Source organism: Rhinoraja longicauda, chromosome 28 (assembly GCF_053455715.1).
Source record: "Rhinoraja longicauda isolate Sanriku21f chromosome 28, sRhiLon1.1, whole genome shotgun sequence".
Lineage (NCBI taxonomy): Eukaryota > Metazoa > Chordata > Chondrichthyes > Rajiformes > Arhynchobatidae > Rhinoraja > Rhinoraja longicauda.
Genome location: NC_135980.1, coordinates 28,918,580 through 28,938,391, shown reverse-complemented (window position 1 = coordinate 28,938,391; position 19,812 = coordinate 28,918,580). Strand labels below are relative to the sequence as shown.

The 19,812-nt window shown below is 44.9% G+C and overlaps 2 protein-coding genes across 3 annotated transcripts; one reads left to right on the top strand and one right to left on the bottom strand.

Moving 5' to 3' along the window:
• Positions 1–7,725: 7,725 nt before the first annotated feature.
• ndufa7 (NADH:ubiquinone oxidoreductase subunit A7) lies at positions 7,726–12,513 on the bottom strand. Of its 2 annotated transcripts, none has more exons than XM_078423762.1 (4): positions 12,443–12,513; positions 10,924–10,973; positions 8,890–9,039; positions 7,726–8,028 (listed from the first exon to the last, which is right to left on the bottom strand). In XM_078423762.1, the coding sequence occupies exons 1-4, from the start codon at positions 12,491–12,493 to the stop codon at positions 7,932–7,934; spliced, it is 348 nt and encodes a 115-aa protein (XP_078279888.1). In that variant the 5' UTR covers positions 12,494–12,513; the 3' UTR covers positions 7,726–7,931. The 2 variants fall into 2 exon arrangements, with proteins under 2 accessions (XP_078279888.1, XP_078279889.1); XM_078423763.1 differs by having other exon boundaries at positions 7,726–8,025.
• Positions 12,514–12,840: 327 nt separating this feature from the next.
• LOC144607009 (small ribosomal subunit protein eS28) lies at positions 12,841–19,495 on the top strand. The gene is made up of 4 exons (XM_078423544.1): positions 12,841–12,921; positions 15,011–15,058; positions 16,060–16,185; positions 19,398–19,495. The coding sequence occupies exons 1-3, from the start codon at positions 12,883–12,885 to the stop codon at positions 16,180–16,182; spliced, it is 210 nt and encodes a 69-aa protein (XP_078279670.1). The 5' UTR covers positions 12,841–12,882; the 3' UTR covers positions 16,183–16,185; positions 19,398–19,495.
• Positions 19,496–19,812: the final 317 nt, after the last annotated feature.

Genomic DNA, 19,812 nt, shown 5'->3' with positions numbered 1-19,812 from the left:
CTTAAACTCAGGGGTGACCGCGCTTTTGCGGTTGCAGCTCCTAGACTGTGGAACAGCATCCCTCTCCCGATCAGAACTGCCCCCTCCATCGACTCCTTTAAGTCCAGGCTCAAAACATATTTCTACTCCCTAGCGTTTGAGGCTCATTGAGGAGGCGCTGTGAACTGTTTGCGTGCTACTGTATGTTTTCATTTTTTTTTCTATTGGAACCTAATCAAATGTACAGCACTTTGGTCAACGTGGGTTGTTTTTAAATGTGCTATACAAATAAAATTGACTTGACTTGACTTGACTAGGGTCCTTCCGCTGCTGGACATGGGGGGCAGGGTGTGGTGGAGAGAGACGCCCCTCCAAATAAGGGATTCTGTGTAAAATTGGAAATGAATACCTGTATTGAACGTGTAACCTCCGGAAATGTCGGATGGGGTTGTTGAAAAGAAGATGTTCTGTAAATAATTATTACTCGAATAAAGTATTTTTTGATATATTTTTTTAAAAATATAAAAATAGCACATTTAAAAACAACCCACGTTGGCCAAAGTGCTGTACATCAGTTCAAGTACTAAGAAACGAACATACAATGGCACACAAACATAACAGCACATACATAAACAGTTCACAGCGCCCCCTCAGAGGGCCTCAAATGCTAGGGAGTAGAAATAGGTTTTGAGCCTGGACTTAAAGGAGTCGATGGAGGGGGCAGTTCTGATGGGGAGAGGGATGCTGTTCCACAGTCTAGGAGCTGCAACCGCAAAAGCGCGGTCACCCCTGAACTTAAGCCTAGACCGCGGGATAGTGAGTAGCCCCAAGTCGGTCGACCTGAGGGACCTGGAGATAGAGTGGTGGGTTAGAAGATTTTTGATATGGGGGGGGGGGGCTTTGTAGGTGAATAGGAGGAGCTTGAAGTTGTTTCTGTACTGTACTGGGAGCCAGTGGTTCACGATTAAACCCCTCTCAGTTACGAATCCTGTTGCTGCTCTCTTTCTGATCTTGCTGTTTCATTTCAAATACTTTAATCTGAAGGCGAATCAGATATAATGTTAGTGCCGCCGAAACAGTAAACAGATGAAACTTGTGCCTGCTTGTCGTTATACCACTGAGTACCTAGAGTAGGTAGGACACACCTAGAGCTGGACTCACTCCAGGCCCTGGCTCAAGGTGTCGGTGGGATTGTGAAAGCTTCATGTTCCCAGACTTGGGCACAGCGCTTGGCTCAGCTTCAGGGGTGGATGGTGGGGAGAAGTAAACAAGTCGCCTGCAGTAGAACGGCACGGTGGCGCAGCGGTCGAGTTGCTGCCTCACAGCGCCAGAGAACTGGGTTCCATCCTGACTCCGGGTGCTGCCTGTACGGAGTTTGCACGTTCTCCCCGTGACCGCGTGGTTTTTCTCCGGGTGCTCCGGTTTCCCCCCACATTCCAAAGGCGTGCTGGTTTGTAGGTTAAGATAGCACCCGCAGCGAGGATCGAACCTGGGTCTCTGACGCTGGAAGGCAGCAACTCTACCGCTGCGCCACTGTGAAACCAGTGTCAGGTATTGCACTATTATTGGCCATCGTCTTCTTTCGTGTCCGTCATCCGTGTTTCAAATATTACATCGCTGTCATCGTCCGTCCTGAAAAGGGCACAAGCTTCCGGCGACAGTCAGTTGTACAATAGATGATGGTGGTAGCAGAATTAGCTCAGGACACTTCCAGTTTCCAGCCCCGCTTCTGCTATGGGGCAATATTATGGCGCGTTGGTTGCAAGAGGAAGAAATGTCAGTGTACTGTGTATGAATTTGTCACATGAAAAATGCCATCCTGGTTAACAAACGGTCATAGAGTCAAGGAGACATAAGGCATGGAAGCAGGTCCTTGGGTCCAACCCACCAAGTTGCCAATCTGAGCTAGTCCCACTTGCTGTGCCAAGCCTGTACCCTCCAAACCTTAGCTCCCCACACACCCGTCCAATTGTCCTTTACATCCTAGCATTGTACCCACCTCTACCACTTCCTCTGGCAGTCTGAAGAAACGTCTCGACTCGAAACATCACCCATTCCGTCTCTCCAGAGATGCTGCTGAGTTACTCCAGCAGTTTTGCATCTATCTTCTTGAGATCAATTGTTAATTAAGTGCAGATATTTCTCTCTTAATATCACGTGTAACGATTTGTTTACCCAACCTCCATTCCTCCGGTTCCTTTCCGTATATTTATTTACTCTCTCTCTCTTCCCTCTCCCATCCACTCCCTCTCCACGGACCAGCCTTGTCATCTCAAAAATGCCTCCATTTTCCATCTTCCCAGACGACTGTTTCCCCCGTTTGACCTCAGCTTTCTGCCTCCCACCCCGCTCTCACACTCAAGCCTTCTCTTTTCACTCCCCAGCAGCATGGACATTGACCTCTCTATCTCCGTAACCCTTGCTTCCCCCCTCTCTCCATCCCTCCCCCCTTCTGAGTTCCCCGACCAGTCTGACTGACCCCTGATTAAAATGCTTTGTTGGAGTGCGTTGGGCAGAACGCACCATGGGAACTACACTCGCCCCCCCTGCAGGACCTATACGTCAGGAGGTGCAGATCCAGAGCATGCAACATTATGAGGGACCCCTGCCACCCCAGCAACGGACTGTTCCAGCTGCTACGGTCAGGCAAACGCCTCCGCTGTCACGCTGTGAAAACAGAGAGGATGAGACGGAGTTTCTTCCCACAGGCCATCAGGACTGTTAACTATTATATATCCAGGGACTAAATTTTCTTTTCTGTATTAATTTAAATTTATATGCTGTAACTGTAATTCTTTTTTGTGCACAATCCGCAGGCGTTGCCACTTTCATTTCACTGCACATCGTGTATGTGTACGTGACAAATAAACTTGACTTGACTTGACCTTCTCCCAGCTAACAAGCTGGATCTATTCTACACTTTCTTTGAACTGCATCTCTTTTGATGTCTCGTTTTCACACCTTATACCTCCTTATCGCTGTGTCTCCCTCTCCCCTGACTCTCAGTCTGAAGAAGGGTCTCAACCAGAAGCGTCACCCGTTGCTTCTCTCCAGAGATGCAGTCTGTCCCGTTGAGTTACTCCGTCACTTTGTATCCATCTTCTCTTGCCTTTTCCCATTGCTGTCTGACCCTTTCTCCCTGTAACTCCGTTTCAGTTTTAGTTTTTAGATCTATGGCGCGGAAACAAGCCCTTCGGCCCACCGGCTCCGTGCCGACCAGCGATCCCTGCACACTAACACTATCCTACACTCACCAGGGACAATTCTACATTTACACCAAGAAAATTAACCTAAAAACCTGTACGTGTGGGAGGAAACTGAAGATCTCGGAGAAAACCCATGCAGATCACGGGGAGAAGGTACAAACTCGGTACAGACAGCGCCCGTAGTCGGGATCGAACCCGAGTCTCCAGCGCTGCATTGGCTGTAAGGCAGCAACTCTACCGCTGCGCCACCGTGCCACCCTGCCCATCCGTCTCTTGCCCATCTGCATTTCCCTGCTGGTGTTCAATTATTATTTTGCCCTTTGATCCCTTAATACAAGTTTTGGAAATTTGTCTTAGATCCTTGAGTTTGACACAATGATTTTCATTCTAAATAGCACCAACCGATTCAGGCGAAATTAATGTTGGATCAGAAGACGTAACTTTAGGACATTTCGAAAGTCTAAAAATGACTCAAGTACAATATTCAATTCACTAGAAAATAAATGCCATTATTATACGTTGTCAATCTGGAAAGGGTGCAGCGAAGATTTACGAGGATGTTTCCGGGACTAGAGGGTGTGAGCTGCAGGGAGAGGTTGAGCAGGCTGGGACTCTATTCCTTGTGGCACAGGAGGATGAGGGGCGATCTGATAGAGATGTAAAAAATCATGAGGAATAGATCGGGTAAATGCACAGAGTCTCTTGCCCAGAGTAAGTGAATCGAGGACCAGAGGTCGCGGGTTTAAGGTGAAGAAGAAAAGATTTAATAGGAATCTGAGGGGTAATAATTTCACACAGAGGGTGGTGGGTCTATGGACCGAGGTAGTTGAGGCTGTTAGTATCGCAACATTTGGATAGGTTTAGAGGGCTCTGAGCCAAATGCAGGCAGGTGGGACTAGTATAGATGGGACATGTTGGCTAGTGTGGGCAAGTTGGACGGAAGGGCCTGTTTCCACACTGTGTCACTCTATGACCATTAACTTTATCATGTGGAAAATAACAGAGCATATTCCACCAGCTAATGGTGATTAGTTCAATTTCCTATGAATGTTTTGATTTCAATGAATCCTTAATAACGATTTATCTTTAAGAGAAGCAGAATAGTTCATATAATTCAGAAGATTTTAAAACTCAGTAGCAGTCTCATACTATAGACAATAGGTGCAGGAGTAGGCCATTCAGCCCTTCGAGCCAGCACTGACCGGGTTGGGAAAATAGGTTGGGGACTTTGTATCAGACAGGAAATTAAGTAACTTAAAAATTTTAAAGCTAATCTTTTGGGTAAACGCAAAACAGAATTGTTTTCTGCCTCTTCTATTTAACAAGTCAGGACGGGCATTCAAGTTATCATTGCTACGTTTCACATTCCAATCATCTCATTCTGACAGTTTCTCAAAGAGTCGGAGTGATAGAGTGCGGGAAAAAGGCCCTTCGGCCCAACCTGCCCATACCGACCAACATGTCCCAGCTGCACTAGTCCCACCTCCCGTGTTTGGTCCATATCCCTCCAAACCCGTCCTATCCATGTACCTGTCTGTTTCTTAAATGTTGGGATAGTCCCAGCCTCAACCACATCCTCTGGCAGCTTGTTCCTACACCCACCACCCTTTGTGCAAAAAAGTTACCCCTCAGATTCCTATTAAATCTTTCCCCCTTCACCTTAAGCCAATATCCTCTGGTCCTCGATTCACCTACTCTGGGCAAGAGACTCTGTGCATCTACCCGATCTATTCCTCTCATGATTTTATACACCTCTATAAGATCACCCCTCGTCCTCCTGCGCTCCAAGGAATAGAGTCCCAGCCTGCTCAACCTCTCCCTGTAGTTCAGTCCAGGCAACATCCTCGTAAATCTTCTCTGTACCCTTTCCAACTCTACATCTTTCCTATAACATGGTGCCCAGAACTGAACAGCGGTCAAGTTGCTGCTTTACAGCGCCAGAGACCCAGGTTCGATCCTGACTACGGGTGTTGTCTGTACAGAGTTTGTACGTTCTCCCAGTGGCTTTGTTCCGGTTGCTTCCTACACTCCAAAGTGGGAAGTTTCCTCCCACACTCCAAAGGCATGCAGGTTGGTAGGTTCATTAGCTTCTATAAATTGTCCCTAGTGTGTGGGATAGAACGAGTGTTTGGGTGATTGTTGGTCAGTGTGGACTTGGTAAGCAGAAGGGCCTGTTTCTATGTTGTATCTATTTTTTTTTAATATTCAGCAGAAAAGTGTACAAAAGCTTTTCACTGTACCTCAGTGCATATGGAACAAACTAAACGCGAACTGAAATATTATCGCAACATTTAAAAAGCATTTGGACATGTACTTGGTTAAAAAAGTAGAATGCAAATTGGATCAACATAAATAGGCATCATGTTTAGCATGGATCTGGTGGGCTGAATAGCCCACTTTTCTGCTGTACATTAAAAAAATAGATACAACATAGAAACAGGCCCTTCAGCTTACCAAGTCCACACTGACCAACAATCACCCACACACTAGTTCCATCCTACACACTAGGGACACTTTATAGAAGCTAATTAACCTACCAACCTGCACGTCTTTGGAGTGTGGAAGGAAACTGAAGCAACCGGAGCAAACCTACGCGGTCACACGGGGAGAACGTACAAACTCCATAGACAGCACCCGTAGTCAGGATCGAACCCGGGTCTCTGTCGATGTAAAGCAGCAACTCGACAGCTGTGCCACTGTGCCACCCTAATTCTATGACTCGATAGTTTCTTTTCGTCTTTCTCATGGATCTGACAGCATTTTCGTAGTAGAGATTTAATAGAGTGGAGTGATTGCCATGCGTGATTGCAGATCCACTTCTGTGAGCAGCCCACAAAGAGTGGGCTTACCATCTTACTTTATAGCAACCAAGAATAACGTCTATAATCTATATTTCTCGCTTTGATGGGCGTGTGAGAGCATAGTTCACAGAGCAATAAATGGAGGGATGGGATTGCTGGGGTCGTTCTTGGAGCTAGCATAACTTCAATGGGCCAAATGGCCTACATGATTAAAAAGGGAAAAAATGAAGACGACTTTATAATGTATTATCGCCATCTGTTGTTCGTGACAAGGTAGTGCAATTGGCTTTCATTTCCTGTACCTCAATCTAAAAATTCTTCAGAATTACTATCTGTAATGTAATTTATGTTTAAATAAATTTGTCTAAATTTGTCCCAGTCTGAAGAAGGGTCTCGACCCGAAACGTCACCCATTCCTTCTCTCCCGAGATGCTGCCTGACCTGCTGAGTTACTCCAGCATTTTGTGAATAAAAACCTTCGATTTGTACCAGCATCTGCAGTTATCTTCTTATACATTATGTTTATGTTAGTTCTATAATGTTTGTCTGTACCAAGTAGAGGATTATGGTTATTTGGTTATGTTGGTTGATTTTTCGAGGCAGCATGAAGTGTAGATGAAGTCAATGATAAGAAGTCTGGTTTAGTTTAGAGATACAGCACGAAACGGGCCCTTCGGCCCACCCGGCCCGCGCTGACCAGCAATCCCCATTTATTAACACTATTTTACACCCATTAGGGACAATTTTTACATTTACCAAGCCAATTAACTTACAAACCTGCACGTCTTTGGAGTGTGGGAGGAAACCGAAGATCTCGGGAGAAAACCCACGCGGTCACGGGGAGAACGTGCAGACTCCGTACAGACAGCACCCGTAGTCAGGATCGAACCCGGGTCTCCGGCGCTGCATTCGATGTCAGGCAGCAACTCTACCGCTGCGCCACCGTGTCGCACTGATCTGTGTGACGGACTGGACTACATCTACAACTCTCTGCAATTTCTTGCGTTCTTTCAGAGCTGTTCCCAGAACAAGCTGTGAAGCAACCCGACAGTATGCTTTCTATGGTGCACCTGCAGAAAAGTAAGAGTCACTGGAGATATGGCTGCAGCCTCACAGCGCCAGAGACCCGGGTTCGATCCTGACTACAGGTGCTGTCTGTACGGAGTTTGTACGTTCTCCCTGAGACCGCATGGGCTTTCCTCAGGTGCTCCGGTTTCCTCCCACATTCCAAAAGCGTACAGGTTTGTAGGTTAATTGGCTTTGGTAAAATTGTAAATTGTCCCTTGCGGGTTTAGGATGGTGCTAGTGTACAGGGGATCGCTGGTCGGCGTGGACTCGGTGAGCCTAAGGGCCTGTTTCCATGCTGCATCTCTAATCAAGCCAAATGTCCTCAGTTTCCTTGGGAAGTAGAGGCATTGGTGTGCAGCTCTCAACCATTTCCACATCCTCACTGTTGATAGACACAAAATGCTGGCGTAACTCAGCGGTACAGACAGCATCTCTGGAGAGAAGGAATGGGTGACTTTTCTGGCCGAGACCCTTCTTTATATTGAGAGTCAGGGTACAGGCACAGAGATAAGGAAGGGTAAGGCGTGAAAACGAGACATCAAAGGGGGTGGCGTTCAAGGAGAATGTAGAGTCGATCGTTGTTAACCAGGAGGTGACAACGAAGCATAAATCCTCGTCCACTTTGCTTCTTGACGCAGAAAAAAAGTATGACTACACCTTTAAACTATTGCACACTTGGGGTTTATTATGTTGAATGCTTACTGAGACAGTTTACGTGAACAGTTCACTAACTCCCACAAGCGGTGGGACTGCAGGGCTCCCACATGGATCATCTGATCCTGGAACGTCAGGGAGTTGGTTGCTCAGTCGCTCAGACTTTCTATAGCCGACACCACTTACAAAGTGTCACAGAGTTCACAATCGCGTCCTGTCAGGGTCACAGGTAAGGCTGATCGGTGGAAATTTCCATCTTGAATGGCTGTCCAGGCTTCACTGGCTCCATCACACCAGTTGCTGCCACTGTGCTTTCACTGCTGGAAGACAGAGAGCAAGCTCGGCTGATTCATGTGATCATTCGTAAGAAGGAACTGCAGATGCTGGTTTAAACCGACGATAGACACAAAAAGCTGGAGTTACTCAGCGGGACAGGCAGCATCTCTGGAGAGAAGGGATGGGTGACGTTTTGGGTCAAGACTAGCTGATCTTCCAGTTGCCAAACATTTAAATTCCCCTTCCCATTCCTACACGGACCTTTCTGTCCTACGCCTCCTCCATTGGCAGAGTGAGGCCAAAACACAAATTGGAGGAACAGCATCTCATATTTCGCTTGGGCAGCTTACAGCCCAGTGGTATGACTATTGGTTTCTCTAACTTCAAGTAACATCTGCATTCCCTCTTTCTCCATCCCTCCCCCACCCAATTCGCACCAGCTTCTCGTTCTCACCCAGCAAACAGCTAACGTTGGCCTGTTTCCTTCGTTACGATTTTGCATATCTTTCATTCATTTGTTCTATATCTCTCTACATCACAGTCTATATTCCCTTTCCCCTGACTCTCAGTCTGAAGAGTCTCGACTCGAAACGTCACACATACCATCTCTCCAGAGATGCTGCCTGAGTTACTCCAGCATTTTGTGTCTGTCTATTTTCGGTTTAAACCAGCATCTGCATTTCCTTTCTACACCACATTCCACAAACTCTGTTCCCTCCCCCCCCCTCCAACTTTTTTTTATATTATAAATGCAATATAACAAACATTATTTTGAAGTTATAAATATTCATAAGAAAACATTATATGAAGTAAGAATTTCATTGTTCCATCTGGGACATATGACAATAACTCTCTCTTGAATATGTAATGAGTGCTGATCGTGTGATTAGCTCAATGCCACCCACCTAGCTGCCGAAGTTTCTGCTTGTAGTGCTATCTGTGGTGACCAAACGATTGTAGGCGGAGACGTCTCTCGGCGACCGTCTCGTACGCAGTAGTAGTTATCTGCAAATTTATGACTGGGACCGACGGGCAGAATCGGCTGCTCTGGGCTTCTAAAAAAGAACATTTCAAAATTCTGACGTGACTAAAAGGAACATAACTTTTCAGAAAAAGGCTGTGCTGAAAATAACCGGTAAACGTTCAAAGGTGAAAGGATGGGAACTCAAAAGCATCATTCAGTCCCACTCGTCCCGATCGCCACTAACACAGCATTTTATGTTCCCCTTCGATAGTCCACCAGGCCACAGTGCGTTCCCAGCTCCCTTCTGCTGATTAGCACGCAACAAAAGCTTTTCACTGTCCAGGGAGGAACTGCAAATGCCGGTTTAAACCGAAGGTAGACACAAAATGCTGGAGTAACTCAGCGGGACAGGCAGGATCTCTGGAGAGAAGGAATGGGTGATGTTTCTGAAGAAGGGTCTCGACCCGGAACATCACCCATTCCTTCTCTTCAGAGATGCTGCCTGTCCCACTGCATTATTCCAGCATTTTGTGTCTGTCAAAAGCTTTTCACTGTACCTCGTACACGTGACATAAACTAAGCCGAAATTGAAATGACTGAATTTCTCTGATTTCAAGTCATCCGCACTCCCCCTTCTCCACCCCGACCCCCCACACACAGTCATCTTTCCCACTGCACAATGTCCCCACTCACCCAGCTTCTCCCTCACCCACATCATCAGCTCATCACCAGCACGTTCCTCCCATCAGTCCACTGGTCCCAAATGCCCACCTTGGCTCCCTTATTTGGCCCCAGAATCCACCTTCCTTTCCCATTAAATTCCATCATCAGCAGCCACCAATTACATCCTCTAATTTACCTCCCCTCCCCTCATTCGTACTCCACGCCCCCTCCCCTCCCACAGCACCTCTCCCCCACATGCCTCCATCAACGTCGCCTCACCTGGACCCACCTATCGCTTGCCAGCTCTTGCCCCTTCCCACCCCCTCTTTATTTTGGTTATCTCCAATCAATTCTTTCATTTCAGCATCCATTTCCCTCCAATCAATTCTTTCATTTCAGCATCCATTTCCCTCCATAGATGCTGCCTGACCCACCGAGTACCGGCAGCAGATTGTTTATGAGCAAATCAATGTTCTTTTTGACCACTGAACTTCGGGAAAGATATTTTGGTATCAGTAAGGGTTCAGCAGAGATTCATCCAGGCATCATTCCAGGAATGAGTGGGTTAACACATGATGAGCGTTCAACGGCGCTGGGCCTGTACTTGCTGGAATTTAGAAATATTAGGTGGGGGGGGGGGGGGGGGGGGGGGGAGACACCTCATTGAAAAGTACAGAATAGTGAAAGGCTTGGATAGAGTGGATGTGGAGAGGATGTTTCCACCAGTGGGAGAGTCTAGGACTACAGGTCATTGCCTCAGAATTAAAGGATGTTCCTTTAGGAAGGAGGAATTTCTTTAGTCAGAGGGTGGTGAATCTGTGGAATTCTTTGCCACAGAAGGCTTATGTCAATGGATATTTTTAAGGCAGAGATAGATAGATTCTTGATTAGTACGGGGGTCAGGGGTTATGGCGAGAAGACCTGAAATGTCACATCCATGTGTAATAAGGAATTGCAGATGCTGGTTTACACCGAAGATAGGCACAAAATGCTGGAGTAATTCAGCAGGACAGGCAGCATCACTGGATAGAAGGAATGGGTGACATTTCGGGTCGAGCCCCTTCTTCAGAAGAAGAGACTCGACCCAAAACGTCACCCATTCCTATCTAGAGATGCTGTCTGTCACTTATCCATGATCTTTAGAGATGCTACTTGACCTGCAGAGTAACTCCAGCACCTTGTCTCTTTCTTTGTAAATTAGCATCTACAATTCCTAATTTTTACATCTTTTAAGATCCCTCTGACTTCTCTATTAAGTACTTCCCGAAGAGGGACATTAAATCTATTGGAAAGCTAGTTTATATTTTATTACCTGGAAGAAATTTCAGTGTATCGAAGCTGCAGCTTAGTTTGAAGATTCCTCTGGAAAAAACAGACAATAGTTTATTCAGAAGGGTCTCGACCCGAAACATCACCCATTCCTGTATTTGATCTAGTCACATATACCTAACTCCAGTCTTTTCTTACATTATATCGCATGGATATAGATGTTTACCCTTGGTGCTGCTGTTTTGTGGTAATTTATCACAGTTGCTAAGATCATATTAGATGAAAGGGACTTCTATCCATCCTTGTTATAGTTGTCAATGTGGCATTATATACATATATATATCTATATGTGCATTTTAGAATGAGAATATTTACCCCCTATACACACACACATGCAATATATGTATATATATCACACAAATACAAACAGTGCCCTCCTTACCGTCTTTCTAATATAAAACAGATATATTTACATCCTATACACATGCATATGTATATGATATGTGTGTCTATATATATATCCCTCTATATATATTTATATCGCACATCATTACACACTTCACCCTCCTTGCCATCTTTCCAGTATAAAACACAGTGCCATATTGCCAGCTTGTTAGTACAACAGTGATTATATTTACCCCCTAGAAACACACAAAATGCACACTGCACCCTCCTTGCTGTGTTTCCAATACGAAACCCAGTGCTATATTGCCGGCTTGTTATTATAACAGTGATTATATTTACCCCAAATACACACTGCAACCTCCTTGCTGTATTTCTATTATACAACACGGTGCTATGTTGCCAGCTTGTTAGTATAACAGTGATTATCTTTACCCCCTAAACACACTGCACCCTCCTTGCTGTATTTCTATTATACAACACGGTGCTACATTGCCAGCTTGTTAATATAAAACACAGTGCTATATTGCCAACTTGTTATTATAACAGTGATATATTTACCCCTTGTACATACACACTACACCCTCCTTGCTGTATTTCTATTACAAAACACAGTGTTATATTGCCAGCTTGTTATTATAAAACAGTGTTATATTGCTAGCTTGTTATTATAAAAGTGTTATATTGCCAGCTTGTTATTATAACAGTGATATATTTACCCCTTGTGCACACTGCACCCTCCTTGCCGTATTTAATATAAAACAGTGCCATATTGCCAGCTTGTTAGTATAACAGTGATTGTCTTTCTCCCCTATACACACTGCACCTTGCTTGCTGCATTTCTATTATAAATCCCAATGCTATAGTGCCGGCTTGTTAGTATAATAGTGATTATCTTTACCCCCTGTACACACTGCACCCTGCTTGTCGTATTTGTAATGGGAAACCCAGCGCTATATTGCCAGCTTGTTGTTATAACAGTGATTATCTTCCCTCTCCCTCTCTCTTCCCCCCCCCCTAATGTAGCAGTGATTTTTACCCCCTAATGTAGCAGTGATTATCTTTACCCCCTATACACACTACACCCTGCTTGCCGTATTTCCAATGCAAACCCCAGCGCTATATTGCCAGCTTGTTAGTGTGACAGTGATTATCTTTACCCCGGCCGCCAGGTTCCGCAGCCACTGGATGATCTTTGTCGCCGACGCCATCTTTGTTGTCAAGGGCGAACCCCCGGTGCACGCCGGGCCGGACACCACACACTTACAGTTTATTAGTTTGGAGTTCACGATCACTTCTTTTACACCGGCGGAGGAGAGGAGCCGGCGTTCACAATTAAAAAAAAAATCAAATAAATAAATAGTTTGACGGTGAATCCGTTTCGATGGCGGAACGGGGAATTCTGGGAAAGGGGTGTTGGATTTATTAATGTTTTTTGTTGTTACAGGTTGAATTTTATTTTCGACCCGCGCGGGATTGTTTGTGGCGGGGCTGTTGTATTTGTGGGTGCGTGGCGGCGGGTTTAGAGCGGGTTTGTGTGGGGGGGTATAAATAGCGGGCGGCCGCACGGCCTGCTCCTTTTTGCAGAGGCGCCGCCATCATGGAGGGACCGCGGACACAGGCCGTCAAACTGGCACGGGTAAGTACAGGGTTTGGCGCGGCCCGGGCACGGTGTGGCCCGGCCCCGGGGGGGGGGGGGGATACAGGCCGTCAAACTGGCGCGGGTGGGTACAGGGTCTGGCCCGGGCGAGGGTGGGGGGAAGAGACAACGGGCACAGCACAGGCAGTCAACATGGCGCGGGTGGGTATAGGCCCTGGCCCCAGCACGGTGTGGCCCTGGCCTGGGGTGGGGGCTTAGGAACTGGTCCTGGTCCAGTGGCTCCATGCCGGGGGGGGGGGCAGAGACTAGGGGTCCAGCCCCGGTCCCCCACATCTCCCCGCACCCTCCTGCGTTCCAAACAAAACAGTCCTACCCCTGCCAACCTATGTCTTGATTTGCCTGCATTGAGTCGCACCATAACTGAGGATTCCACGGCCAATGATGTGGAGATGAAGGAGCAAAATGAGACCATGAAGAGATTAGAAAATTTAGGGTTTAAGTTTAAAGACTGACGAGCTGTGTCTAATGGGGGTGATCATACAGGACAGTGAGGTGCAGGACAGATCAGAACTTGGTTCAAATCAAGGCTTTTGAATAATCTCACATTTATGGAATGGAGTTTCGGGAGACTGAGAGCAAATGCATTTTTAAAATATTTAGTTCAGTGTTTTGGTAGTTCAGTCTATTGTCACAGTGAAAAGCTTTTATTTGCGTGCCAAGGCAAGTCAGCCGAAAGACAATGCATGATTCCAATCTTGCCACCGACAGTGTATATGTGCATGATTTAGTGCAAGGTAAAGTCAGCAAAGTCTGATGGCAGACTGTGATGACACTTAATTGTTGTGAATTTTATCTTTGCTGACATCAAGGAGGCTAGCAGTTTGGACCATTTTCTGAGTGTGGCCCAGTAATGGCATTGAGGTAGTATTGAAGGCCTTTCTGCCCATGCTGGGTAGTAGGTGAATAATCTGACATTTTGGATAGTGTTGAGGTTTTAAGATAGAGACGGATACGACTATCCCATTCCTCGTATGTTGCAAAACATGCTTGGCTAATAAAGTATGGTTATGATACCATCAGTACCTAAGAAAAGTCTAAAAATAGGTATTTGGGAGTACATAATATGCTTGTTTGAGTACAGGAAGAAAAACCTCAGTGGGTAAATGTGAATGGGAACAGATGAGCAAGGTCCCATCCTGTTGGATGAAGATTGGAACTATCTTGCTGAGGTGACATGGTTAGTCCAAAGGCTTGCCAGCATGTTGGTGTAGAATGAAGATAGTTGAGCCCTCTGCTTTTGATGCTGGAATGAGGACAAAAGTATTGAAATTGATGTACAGAGTTAAAACTTGAATCAAAATCTTGGGAGTATCCCATTGCTCCCATTGTGTGTTATGCAATCAAAGTCCTGTCTCATCATAAGATTGAATGTGCAAATCATTGGACGAGATGCAACACCTGTCCCTTTACCTCCCCCCTAAACTCCATCCAAGGACCCAAACAGTCTTTCCAGGTGAGACAAAGGTTCACCTGCACCTCCTCCAACCTCATCTATTGCATCTGCTGCTCTAGATGTCAACTTATTTACATCGGCGAAACCAAGCGCAGGCTCGGCGATCGCTTCGCTCAACACCTGCGCTCGGTCCGCATTGACCAAACTGATCTCCCGGTGGCCGTGCACTTAAACTCCCCCTCCCATTCCCAGTCTGACCTTTCTGTCATGGGCCTCCTCCAGTCCCATAGTGAGGCCCACTGGAAATTGGAGGAACAGCACCTCATATTTCGCCTGGGCAGCTTGCAGCCCAGTGATATGAACATCGACTTCTCCAACTTTAGATAGTTCCTCTGTCCCTCTCTTCCCCTCCTCCTTCCCAGATCTCCCTCTATCTTCCTGTCTCCACCTATATCCTTCCTTTGTCCCGCCCCCCTGACATCAGTCTGAAGAAGGGTCTCGCCCCGAAACGTCACCATTCCTTCTCTCCCGAGATGCTGCCTGACCTGTTGAGTTACTCACGCATTTTGTGAATAAATACCTTCGATTTGTACCAGCATCTGCAGTTATTTTCTTATAAATCATTGGACGTTGTCATTTGACTGTAAACTCTGTTAAATTGTTTTCTTGTCATAGGTTACCAAAGTTCTTGGAAGAACTGGTTCCCAGGGACAGTGTACACAGGTATGAACTGATCAACAATTATTGAAATACTGTAAAACTGAAGTATGTTGCATGTTAAAGTATATGGTTATACGATGTATGAGTTTGTTGCTTTCTTTGTGTGCTAAACAAATCTGAGCAGTACCAAAGCAGATATTGCATTGCATTTGCTGGAATTGAACAAATAATCCTGGAAACACCCAAATAAGGCAAGCAGTTCATCAGAACCAACTGGTTGAAAGGTTCACAGCATTTTCCATCTCCACAGATCCTGCCTGAGCATTTCCAGAATGCAGTTAAAAGTTATTCCAGTTTCTGAACCTTCCTCGTGTAAATGCCTTTCAATACAGACACTCCCAACTTAGATGATCCATGCAATGTTGGCCTGCAAAATCTGATGTCCAGTGAAAAATGGATATTATATATGTATATTGAGTGTGCACCTAGATGCATGTGCACAACTGTGCATGCTCTCCATTTACCAGGCATTTCTTGGAATAAAACTGTTAGGAGCTGAGTACATTTGCCATTGTTTTCTTGTCTTTGCAGTTAATCTGCAAGCAGAATGCAGTTTTGAAACAAAGATATTTTTATATCTTTCTTGACCCAGAGGGTCTCGACCCAAAACCCCACCCATTCCTTCTCTCCAGAGTTGCTGCCTGTCACACTGAATTACTCCAGGTTTTTGTTTCTTCGGTGTAAACCAGCTTCTGCAGTTCCTTCCGACACAGGATATTTTTATTTGTTGGTATGAACTGCAGATGCTGGTTTACACCGAAGATAGACACAAAATGCTGGAGTAACTCAGAGGAACAGGTGGCATCTCTGGATAGAAAGAATGGATGACGTTTCTAACTTCACATAACCCTTGCATTCCCTCTCTCTCCATCTCCCCCCTTCCTAGGTCTCCTACCAGTCTGACTATCCCCCTGATTAAATGTTATCTCCGTATGCTTCGTTGTTGCCTTCTGTTAGCTATTTCATCGGGCTTTTGGATGTCACCCAGAGTGTTTATCGTTTAGGTTCGTGTGGAGTTTATGGATGACAGCAACCGATCCATCATTAGGAATGTGAAAGGACCAGTCCGTGAGGGAGATGTGCTCACACTTTTGGAGTCTGAACGTGAAGCAAGAAGATTACGATAACAGGTATTTTTATTACATGTAGTTGTTTATGTGCATTTCAGGTAAAAAAATAGCAGATTAAATCTAGATCTTTCATTCATCGAATACTTGTGTAGTATTAAGATGCTGTAATTTAGAATGGATAGACCATAGAACAGTACCGCACAGGAAAGGCCCCACGGCCCACAATATCTGTGCCGAACATTTGTGAGAGAAATTCACAGCTTTTATCTTGTTTAACACTTCTTGCTGCTGCCAGATTTGCAGACATTCGGGTTAGTGTTACCTACTAAGATTTAAGGCAGAATGGTGGAGAGGTGTATTTTGGTATCACTCTGGAGATTTTGCAGGCTGAACTGCAGATGCTCCCGAAGTTTAAACCGAAGATAGACAAAATGCTGGAGTAAAGGGCCTGTCCCACTTTAGGCGATTTAAAGGCGACTGCCGGCGACTAGGCTGTCACCGACAGTTCGCCGGGTGTCGAGTGCATGATCATGAGGAGTCTTCCCAAATCATCCGGAGTGAAATTTCTCGGCGACAGCTGGCTTGTCGCCAGGTATCGTTGCTTATTGCGGGCGCTGTCGCATGCTGTCCCCAGGTTTGCTAGGTTCTCTTAGATGCATTTAGAAGCACATTATATTAAAGTAAGTAAAGTCATTTAAAAATACCATAAAATGCTTGTGTTTAACCAATTTATTTACCATCAAGACATTTGACAGGTAGATTGGAGGCGACAGTTTGACGGTGGGAATTTCGCGATGTTTATGGCCATCAGCCATTACATTTAATGTAGGCTCCTAACCCAGATATGCAACCCAGAAACCAGATATGCATCTCCTGTACATTTTCAAAGAATGCCCACACACTTTTCACAAAAATCTACTTATCCACTTAAAAAAAAATTTTTTTTAATACAGCTATTAGTAAACTGGAAGTAAATCCAGTTTATGCCTTGTTCCAGTGATGCTTGGTTTTTAAGTAACCCATACAAGATGTTATAGTTCAAAACTCTCAAGTACTTACTGACTTGTCAGTGATTTCAGCGAAAATTAGGATGCCAGAGAAGCATTGACAGCGTGGGAATTTTGCGATGTTTCCGAAGCCGTTGACTCGGCATTGTCGTCGGGTAAAAGAAAAGTTCGGCGATCTGCTACGACTGACAGTCGCCGCAGTCGCCTTAAAATCGCCTAAAGTGGGGCAGGCCCTTAAATCAGCGAGACAGGCAGCATCTCTGGGGAGAAGGAACGGGTGGCGTTTCGGAAGAAGGGACTCTACCCGAAACATCACCCATTCCTTCTCTCCGCTGAGTTACTCCGGCATTTTGTGTCTATTTTGCAAGTGAGTGGTCAGCTTCTAGTGACCAAGCAAAAGTGGTACACAGCACCAGTGTAGATTTTAGAGTTTGCAACTGAGTCTTCATTACATGCGACCCTTGCAACACAGGTGTGGTTGACTTCCTAGAAAGTGGTCTGTGTTGCTTTTATCCACGATGCAATGTCACATCATCTCCGCGTACATCAAGAAATGAGCGTTGAAAATTAATTCAGTTTGTTTATTTTTTCGTATAAATTCTGAGAAATTTTATTCTGTATCTCAAATTTCTTGGTCGTGTTCTGTGAATTAGTAAAGGGTGAATTTCCATTACACAAATGGCCATAACATGGGGGTCACCTGTATTGGTTTGTGCTCTTCAAGAGACTGCTGCTGGCTTCCCACTACTTGCTTATTCTTTGTTTCTTCTAGCAGCAAATCGTTCAAGCTCATTTCAAATTTAGAATTATTCTGATCCATTTTTTAATTCAATGCCTTCAACTGCTGTTTCTGTTCTTGCGTATTTAATGCAGAGATCACAGTTCCTCATTGTTGTGCTGCCTAAAGTTTTCGGTGCTGTATACCCTGTTCAAAGATCTTGGATGAATATAGCAACTGTTTTCTACCCAAATGGCATTACAAGTCAAGTCTATTTTATTTGTCACATACACATACAAGATGTGCAGTGAAATGAAAGTGGCAATGCCTGCGGATTGTGCTAAACTACAAAACAGAATAGATTTTTTTTTTTTTAAAGGACACAACACAAAAAATAAATTAATACGGTAAATTAGTCCCTGGTGATACAAGAGTGAACAGTCCTGATGGCCTGTGGGAAGAAACTCCGTCTTATCCTCTGTTTTCACAGTGTGACAGCGGAGGCATTTGCCTGACCATAGCAGCTGGAACAGTCCGTTGCAGGGGTGGTAGGGGTCCCCCATAATGTTGCTGGCTCTGGATCTGCACCTCCTGATGTATAGGTCCTGCAGGTCAATATTGCATAGTGTGGTCAAATGAATCTAGCTTTAGTTATTGTGCTTAAAATAAATCGGATGTGGGCTTATTGCTGCAGGACCTGCAGTTTTTTTTTATGCTGTTGCATAACATGTTTAGGAAGTGCTCATGGGCAAAAATCAAGGACTTTGATGAATCTTATTACAATGATTTACCTGTGATATATCTGACGGTAGCCTCCTTCAGTGCAGCATCTTGGTGTCAGACAGCAATGTACAATGTGTTGTGTGTGTTTGAACTTACTTTCTGACTGGGCGTGAGCTGCCCACAGCCAAACCCCCATTGAGCTCACGTGGATTAATCATTCATTTCCACAGAATTTTTAAATTCTTAACTGTCCCCATTACATCTAAGTTCAAGTTCTCGTAATTGTGTCCAGATTAAAGGAGGTGCCGAATCATCAGTCGCCAGAAAATCGGTGTTGGTGGTCCTGTGTTTATATGAACCACTTCATCTAATCCATCTACACTTAATTTCAGTCTGATGAAGGGTCTCGACCCGAAACGCCGTCCATTCCTTCTCTCTAGAGACGCTGCCTGTCCCGCTGAGTTACTCCAGCATTTTGTGTCTACACTAATTTCTCCTTGTTTTTAAACTGTTAACCAGTGTGAGGTTTATCTGAACCATTTAGTAATGTTTGGAACAATAAATGAGGCAAACTTGCGTGGGTGCAGAAGGTGTTTCTCCCGGAGCATTTAAGAGCATTAAACCTGTTTGATCTGTCTTGATTTGCCAGCAAAACCACCTGGTCATTTTCTAGTGAAGAGAAGCAGCACCTTTAGCACAGCACAGTCTAACCAATACTTGATATAGGTCAATTTTGCTGGTTTACGATTCCGATCTAGTATTCTTATAATGACTTTCTTCCGCTGTTTGGCCATTTTAATGAAGTTTTGTTTCCATTTCAACAGGTATACCAACGAACACTGGAAGATCCGTATCTCCATAATTGGTTACAGACATTTGCAAACTTTTTTGGACAAAATGCTACAATAAATTCTGTACATTGGCTGATCTTTTAATGTGGAATCTTTTGAGTTTGATTGTTTTATATTTCCCACTAGACTTGAATGTTGTGGGTGTGGTATTTATAACATGGTTTGCCTGCCTTGAAAGCACAGAGAAGGGTCCAACATGAAAAGTTCATGCTGAATTACTCCAGTATTTTGTCTCTTTTTGGTGTAAACACTATCCTACATTTTTACATTTATTCCATGCCAATTAACCTACAAACCTGTGCATCTTTGGAATGTGGGAGGAAACCAAAGTATTGTGAGAAAACCCACAGGGAGAATGTACAAACGGTGAATAGACAGCACCCATAGG